General features: G+C 44.4%; 1 protein-coding gene across 1 annotated transcript; it reads right to left on the reverse strand.

The window, feature by feature from the left end:
- Positions 1-1,415: 1,415 nt before the first annotated feature.
- Positions 1,416-8,654, reverse strand: LOC122562202 (somatostatin receptor type 2-like). The gene is made up of 2 exons (XM_043714882.2): positions 7,145-8,654; positions 1,416-6,138 (listed from the first exon to the last, which is right to left on the reverse strand). The coding sequence occupies exon 2, from the start codon at positions 6,100-6,102 to the stop codon at positions 4,990-4,992; it is 1,113 nt and encodes a 370-aa protein (XP_043570817.1). The 5' UTR covers positions 6,103-6,138; positions 7,145-8,654; the 3' UTR covers positions 1,416-4,989.
- Positions 8,655-8,975: the final 321 nt, after the last annotated feature.

Genomic DNA, 8,975 nt, shown 5'->3' on the forward strand with positions numbered 1-8,975 from the left:
TCCCCCTCGAAATCCCATGTATTTTATGAACGCACAGAAAAATTCAGTTGTTCAAAACTCTATTCTCACTGATCACTGGGCAAGTGGATCCCACTGTCGCTGAAAGATCATTTACTTCCTCAGAGCTGGTCAGTTTATCTGTGGCAGATTTTTAGTACAATTCATTCTCCTTGTTTGCTATTACCTCGGCTAAACTTTTGCTCTTACAGCTGTCAGTGTCAAGTGTCATCTGAACACTTCAGATGATTCGCTACTTTTTCAAACAATTGTAGCCTCCAAATATATGTTGATATTAACACTCATAATTCACTTGTAATGCTCTGAATTTCTTAAACAATAAATTTGTTACTCAATATTTGAAATGCCTGTTTATTTTTGTAGAAAGGATGTATCCATATGTATTTGTTCAGAATTGGGTACAATGTGATGAGCAATGAAGTAAAGATTGTCCAGAATTCACTTATCTTAGACAAAATTTTTGAATTGGCTCCACAGGATCCAAAATTCGGCAGTGCATCATCAAACGCTATAATCTGTGATGTACAACTCAACATTGGAATGGTTATGGCCCTCTTCCCTTGCACAGTGCATCATGTAATTATTGAACTCGGGGCAAGGTTTTCAACTGAATCAACTGAAAGCAAGATATAGAACTATTCCTTTCTTGAGGTATTTTCCAGAAGAAAAGAAACACTTTGTTTTTAGAAACTGCGTCCTTATTAAACTTCAATTGCTTAAAATGCTGTATACTTCTAACTTTTCATGACAAAAATTATTTGGTGAAAAATGTACAAGGAACATGCAGCTTGCTACAGTGTTTGACATGGAGATACATGGAAGGCAATAAGCAGTATTAACAATGCAAACTTCTTGAGGTTCTTTCAAATTGAACTAGGATAAATGTTCTTAGGTTGAAAAAGGCATACATATCTGTTAACTCTGTTGTTCTGTTGTGGAATTTGGCTTTTAAGTAATTAAGTTATTCGGATTCCCTGATAAAGTTATACTTAGTTTACTATTAACAGGATCGATGACTCAAACAAAATATTTTGGTGCTGTCACTTCCATAAAACATACAATTAAAACTGTACAGATTTGTCAAATATTTTAAAATTTGGGTTTGCACTGCCTGTGAAAGGTTCAACTTTCATAGTAAATGATCTCCGTTGCATGGATAAATTACAGATGAAAGGAATGATAGATCCCTCCATCTAACTTGAAGGATGATGGAAGCAGTTTTGATTTCCCCCCTCCCAAAACATTCACACAGACAAATACACACACATGCATACCAGCACTTACCACTCATTCCCCAGATCCATGTCCTGTGACAATGCCCCAAACACTAACTTGCGCTCTCACCCCCCCACCCCCCGCCCCCCCCCCCCCCACAACCCCATCTTGTGTATCTCGAGTGTAATGACTGTCAACTAAACTTTAAAAAAAAATAAATAACAATTATTCAGCAGAACATAATTATTTGCAAATAAGCTTGGCCTAACCTACAGATTGATTAAATCCATGCAAAAATATCATTTAAGATATACATAGTTAAAAAAAAATACACTTCACATCTCTACTTTAATCTCGAGACTGGCTTTCCATGCCTGCAGTATTGTTGCCCTCATTTTCCACTGTAATCTGTCTTGAAACTGAACAAAAGCATTGATGCATTAGTGCACTCAGTTGGAATAGTTTGTCAATCTACTGTAAACATTTTTGCCAGAACTCAGAATATTCTTAATAACGAGTAGCCATTGATGAAAGGAGGGAGATTCCTTTTGATAAGGCTGGCCTACAACACAATTCCTGCATTTAAAAAAAGCTTAAAAACTGCAGGCTACCAAATTATTTTAATCATGATCAAGTTTTTTCTCATTTGTAGGCTAAATGCATGGTGTGCCTGTACTGCATGCAAAAGGATTATCTGTCTTTAATGTGTGTGGTTATAGCATTTACTCAATAGTTAAAAGTTGAAACTCTATGACCTCTTGTAATAAATCAATAAATAAGGAGGCAATTTTTTGAGTGGTAGAGCATTAGACATAGGAAAACCTATTCTTAAAAGGTAGTAAATCTTTGATTAATTACCTAAAGCAAGCGTCATTTTAATAGCTGATGTAGAAGTAGTAAAGATATAGTCTGGAGAAGAAATCATAAGCCTCTGAAGTATAATGATTCTCACCATTAATAAACCATTTCTAATAAAAGCCTGCCCATTAGATTTCCTGAAAATCTAGTTTCTATATGTAATTGTATAATTAATTTAGATATCTTATAAACAAGATTGAAACTCCTACACATTATAATTTGTCGCAAAGGTCTTCAATATAAAGGTAAATCAATTTAAGATCTCCTTCCCTACGCATTTCTCACTTACATTTGGAAGCTGTTACAACTTGAAGATATGTTTCAGACATGCAATTCAATTCATGGCAATTTTAGTCCAAGAAATAATTTGGTCTTATCTGCGATTCGCTCACAAACTGACTTTGTGTATTCTTGTTTATAAAAAAAGCGATGAACTTGACAGATAGGTGTTTTTAAAATGGGTTACAGGTGTAATTCTAAATGAATCAATTCCAGTGGTTGATGTGAAAGAATTTTGTTTCATTACACTGGGTTTTGGTTATAGTACGTTGTTTAAGTATCAGAGTGCTGGGGAAAAAAAATAATTGAGCGACTAACTAGCAAGAAAGCTAATTCAGCAGATCTGGCAGCATCTGTAGAGAGAAATCAGTGTTAGCATTTTGGGTTCTGAGGAAGGGTCGCTCAACCCAAAATGTTAACTCTGATTTCTCTCCACAGAGGGAAGTTATCTTGAGGTTGTAAAGGACATTGGTGAAGTCTCTTCCAGAATATTGTCTCCAGTTCTGGTTGCCCAGTTAGAGGAAAGATATTATTAAGCTGGAGAGGGTTCAGAAGAGATTTACAGGATGTTGCTGGGTATGGAAGATTTGAATTACAAAGAAAGGCTGGATAGGCTAGATAGATCTTCTTTTCACTGGAGCGTAGGAGGTTGAGATGCAACCTTATGGAAGCTTATAAAACAAAGAAGGGCTTAGATAAAGTTAATGGTAGTTGTCTTTTCCCAAGGGGGATTTCAAGACTAGGGGGCACATTTTTAAGATTAGAGGAGATAGATTTAAAAATGACATGGGGGCAATCTTTTTACACAGAGGGTGGATCATGTGTGGGATGAACTTCCTGGGGAAGTGGTGGAGAAGGGTACAATTACAATGTTTAAAAAATATTTGGATAAGTACATGAATAGTAAATGTTCGGAAGGATATGGGCCAGGAGCAGGCAGGTGGGACTAGTTTAGTTTGGGATTATGTTCGGCATGGACTGGTTGGACTGAAGGGTCTGTTTCTGTACTCTATGACTCTATGTTGCTCGACCTGCTAAGCTTTTCCAGCAGTTTCTGTTTTTGTTTCTGATTTACAGCATGTGCTGTTCTTTCTGTTTTTATTTAAGAAAGATAATTCACTGATTAACATTGAACCCATACTCAATGGGAGAAGTTTGACCTTGGGCTTTGGGTTATGCTTGGTCCAACTTCTCATCTCAAAATTATTTCATGTTTGCCCTCACTCTTACTAGTTGATCAAGAGCCAGATATTAGAGTGATACAAGAAAATCACTTATTCAAAGATTAAAATGACAATGATGGTCAATGCAGGTTTCAACAATATAACATTATGATTACAATTGCTAAGTATAACCCTCCATCATCTCGGGTTTGTCACTGTGTGGGAAATGGTGTTCCACATCCATTCCCATGACAGAGCTGACAGGATAAAGGCATGGAGTGAGAAGTTGAAAAGATATCTCCCAGAAAAGATTATCATTATTCATCATTCACGTTTCGGTAATTAACCAAATATGAGACATTGCAGATAGCCCTCTCCTGAGTTGAATGGTTACTTTCTTAACAATTTTAGAGGAAACAAATGCTTGTTAGAACTCCAAACAGTAGAACGGTTTTCAAAGCCAGATCACAGGAGAAAAACTATCTTGGCTGACATCCACATCCATTTCAGTTACTACAGAAACAGGTCAGTATCCACTCCTGATCAATCAAAGTGTCTAATGGTGTCGGAAACGATATTTACAGATAAAGTGCAGGCCACCAATTCACAGAAAATGGAATTACATTAGAGCTCATCTCATCAAACTTGCAGTTCCCCTGGAAACAGCATGGGCTGATTTTTATTCCGACGAAGGGTAACCAATCGGTCAAGTTAACGCAGTTTCTCTCTCCACGGATGCTGCCCGACCTGCTGAGTATTTCCAACAGTTTATTTGTCCTTTTTTTTTAAAAAAAAAACCTCACTGAGAGGTGGATCCTATGCTTTACAATAGGGCAGGATTGGGGGACCGCAGCTTCGCAAACAGAAAGCCAGCCGTTCGCCAATGAATTCGCTGATTGCATATCCAATCCAGTCAATCTAGCCACAGAGGGAGAATACAATGGTTTAAATAACGTCGAATTAAGACGAGATTCACATCACGACACGTGCAGAGGACTATGTTGAAGCATTTCCAGGTTAACATCACAGGACTAGATCTGACTATGGGGGTTATCACGGGCGAGCTTTGACCCAGAATAGGCGGTCTGTTCACACACTGGAAACATGAAGCAGTTGAGACGAGTTCAGCCCCAGTTGAAGGCAGTGGGGCTGGAAGGGCGACAGTTCTGGTGCAGTGCTGGGGCGGAATGAGACTGCATTGTGCTCAGTAACAGACAGGGATACAGAGTCAGAACGAGATGCAGTCAATGAAGTGAGGGAGGGATCCCGAGCAGTCAGTCCAGGGACCTGCCCAGCAGATTGCAGCCCACCTTCAGAGAAAGGCCAGAGGGAGGCGCCCTTTGAACCTGTGTGGCTGGTTCAGGGAGGGAGAGAGAGAGAGAGAGAGGGGGCAGCTGAGAGTCGGGCTGGGAGAAGGGAGGGGGCTCCTTTCCAGCTAACTTCCCCCTTTCCCCCCTTAGATACTGGTCTGCAGGTCATCGCCATTGAGCAGAGTCCTCTGGGTCTCGGTCACATCCTGGAGCCGAGATTTATCTTGGCGGCTGTCACTGCGGTCCGCCTCGTCCAGGCCGCTCACCTTCCTCAGGCACAACACATTCTGGAAACTCTTCTTGAAATTGTCGGAGAGGAAGGCGTACAGGATGGGGTTGGCGCAGCTGTTGGCGTAGGAGAGCACCACCACGAACTCGTAGAAGCCTTTCATGGCCACGGTGGGCTTGACATCGACCGCCAGGGGCAGGAAGTTGAAGATGTAGAAGGGCAGCCAACAGAAGACGAAGACAGCCACTACGATGGAGACCATGCGGGTGACCTTGCGCTCAGATTTCTTGCGCTTGGATGATCCCACGCGGATGCCCGAGGCTTTGACCTTGATGATGATGAGGAGGTAGCACAAGCAGATGATGGTGAGAGGCAGGAAGAAGCCCAGGGCGAAGGTGTAGATGCCAAAGGCGGTGTACCAGCTCGGGTTCTTGCTCGGCCAGGTGATGGTGCAGCTACTCCTGCCGTTGCGGGTCTGCACGGCCGAGTAGATCATGATGGGCAGAATGACCAGCAGCGAGATGATCCACACCGCCCCGTTCACCAGCTTGGCCAGCCGGGGCTTGCGCCACTTGGAGGAGGTGATGGGGTGCACCACCGCCAGGTAGCGGTCCACGCTCATCACCGTCAGGCAGAAGATGCTGGTGAACTGGTTGATGCCGTCCAGGGTCATCAGCACTCGGCAGGCGGCCTGGCCGAACGGCCAGTGGGCCAGGGCCGCCTGGGTGGCGAAGAAAGGCAGGGCCACCATGAAGAGCTCGTCGGCGATGGCCAGGTTCAGGATGTAGATGTTGGTGACCGTCTTCATCTTGGCGTAGCGCAGGATGACATAGATGACCAGGGTGTTGCCACTCAGTCCCAGGACACACACCACAAAGTAGATCAGGGGCAGCAGAACACTGCCGCTCATGTCTACAGCCGGGCTGCCAGGCTTGCTGGAGTTCTGGCCGAAATCCCACGGCATCTCCGTGGACACATTCACTCCCTGGGAAGCCTCCAGCAACCATTCGGCCGGAATATCCAGAGACATCTCTGTGCTTACCTCCAGCCCTTCACACTCCAGCACCTGAAGCGAAAAGAGAAGTTTGTTTTTGATGTGGTTGATGCTTAACTCAGTTTCAGCCATTACTAACCTTGCTTTAAACTTTTAAAATGAAAGAGACCGCTTGATTTGTTTTTTTTTTGTCGCGGGCAGGAGTGTTTATTTTTAAGGGGCTCCGTTTGAAACATCGAATTTCTAGCGAGCTCGTAATAAATCTTCAATCTGACCGGGGATGCCGTCAACCGCTGTCGTTTTCTGTGCCTCGCTCTCCCCCGCTCAAGAACTGTTTAGAAATTACATTCGCGAAATCCAGGGGTAAAAAAAAAATCCTCAAGAAATCAGGAAACCCCTGTCCATCTCAAAAACTCTGGACAGGAACCGATGAGGGGTGGAAAATCAATGGCAGAGTAATTGTAGGATTTCACTTCCCTCCGTCAACACTATCCCCAGCCCCTTACATCCCAGAACACTCAACTGTCCTGGAAATCAGAGGCTGTAAGACCCCCTTACTGAATGCCACACTGACAGGGAGATTGCTATCTCCCTCTCTCTCTCTCTCTCTGGACAGGTGGGCTAGACAGAACAGTCCAGCACCAACCACCGTCCGTGGACAGTGCGTTCAAAACCGTATTGTCTATCCTCAGACTTCGAAACTCAACCCATTTAAAAAAAAAACCTAAACAAAACAGGTTAACTCTCCTGTGAGGTGGATTTGGATCTTGCTTTGAAATATGGCTTTCCCTGGCTCTGGAGTAAGACATAGCGAAGGCTGGCCCACCCGTGGGTTTAAAAGCGGGGAAGGTTTCACATTCGGGAGGCGTCTGTTCCCAACTGGTGGAAACATCCTCAGTTAGAAGGGAGAGCTCTGTCTGCAATGCTGTATTCACCACTGAAGATCACCCCTTCCCCAAAGACACATTCCCCCTCCACACACACACACACACACACATCTATAATACAGCCATTGACAATATATGTCAATTCGGAAACAAATCCCCCCCCCCCCCCAAAATATACTGGAGACCCTTACCTTGCAGGAGGGGAAAGAGACAGGGTGTAATAAAGGGAATGGCGCAATCCGGATGGCTAACTTCGGAAAACCATTGCAACAGCACTCGGTTGCATTTCAGACCCAAGCCGAAGCGAGAGTGCAGCGAGCCGGAGAGCTGGAGGGACAAGTCAGTCAGAGGCTGCAGGACATGGGACGGCTCAGCTCCCCTGTGTGTGTCTGTGTGTGTGACAGAGACAGAGAGTTGCTTGCACCGTTTGCTTCTCCGTCTTGTGGAATCTCAGTTACTCTCTCTCTCTCTCTCGCCGGCAGCAGCCTCGACTGTTGCACACACGATGGAGCCAGAGCTGTGACCACCGACAGCAAAGTGATGTTAAATATCTCCCGACGTTTCTAACGTATGCCTTTACGTCAGGCTGGAGACAGATAGTGGCAGTCAAATCCCCGCTGGTCTACATGTGACTGCAGCAGCCGCACACACACACACACACACACAGAGCTGGGGCAAAACAGATAAACAGCATTTCCCTCCAACCAGCAGTAAGGTGCCATGTCCAGTAATGTTGCAGAAGGTCCATCGGATTTGATGGGCAGCCCCTGGGGTATCAGTCAGCGAGGGAGGTCTATATTGCTCAGTTCAGGAGGATTCAGGACATTATTAACTTCACGCAACTCTGAAAGCTGCGAGCTTTGCCTCACACGTGCTCCGTTTGCTGTGGGAGAAATAGTGACAGCGTCCGACTGAGGTCACGTTTAAAAGCTGGTAGAAATGAGCCAGCCGGCCCTGTAATGGCTATCGGTCACTGCCCTCACTGCAGGGCAGTGTCTCTGAACTGGACTCCCAAAAGACGAGAGGGCGCCCACACAACGCGAATGGCAGAGATGTGTGACAGTTAGAGTCCCCCCACTGTCAGGCGCGGCACTGAAAAGGCCACTGTACAAACTGTGGGAGCTGAGCTGAGACCGTGTGCCCCGGCCTGGGCTGGGACTTTCTTCCCCACCCTCTCTCTCTCTCTTGCTTTTGGCAAAGAAACCAAACAAGGAATACAAATAACGACAACGAAAAGACACGCAAATCGGAGCTACCAACTTGTCTGAGTGCAGAGGTGACCTGCAAAAGGGCGTGAGGTGACAGCCGAGCAAATCTCTTTAGACAGGTGGAAGTAACAGCTCACCTTGTGACAGTGAGGCAGTTTGAAGCGCACGGTTGGACTAACGGTAGGAGAGCACATCCTGTGGCACTTAGGTTTTCTGAAAATCAAGTGATTTATTTGACAGATTCGTATTGTACTGGATATTACACTTGGCACGCGTGTCGATTTTAATTGCCTTTGCTAAGACCGCTTTTACTTGTCGACGAAAAAGAATAACAGGAAGGGAACCAGCAGGAACCTTCTCAGTCCCATTTGTTAGAATTGACAGGCTTGAGTTTGTCTGGATTAAATCGCCTGGTGTTTCCTAACCGTGAGCCCTGACCCACCACCCTGAGAACGTCACCTGAACCGCTTACCGCCCATGCATTTATTTTTTTTTTAATTTTAAATGTAAGATTTGCCTCAATATCTGTTTCTTCACAGCTTCCGCCTTATGCCATCCACTCAAACGTTTTTTTGGTGACGATAATGTTGAACTGATGTGTTGGGTTCCATCGCAGCGTTTTGGAATCTGATTCTGGTGGGTCACTGGACTCGAAATGTTAATTCTGTTTCTCTCTCCACAGATGCTGCCAAAGCTGCTGAGATTCTGTAGGATTCTCTGTGTTTGTTTCAGATTTCCAGCATTTACAGTACTTTGCTGTTGTTGAATTCTGATGGGTACCGTTTCATCCTCATGTTTATACCAATTATTGCAA

Source organism: Chiloscyllium plagiosum, unplaced genomic scaffold (assembly GCF_037043375.1).
Source record: "Chiloscyllium plagiosum isolate Xiang-an unplaced genomic scaffold, Cpla_swu_hap1 HiC_scaffold_25, whole genome shotgun sequence".
NCBI lineage: Eukaryota > Metazoa > Chordata > Chondrichthyes > Orectolobiformes > Hemiscylliidae > Chiloscyllium > Chiloscyllium plagiosum.

Excerpts from the sequence above, each read along its gene's own strand:
- LOC122562202 (XM_043714882.2), bottom strand. The coding sequence starts at position 6,102 with ATGTCTCTGGATATTCCGGCCGAATGGTTGCTGGAGGCTTCCCAGGGA.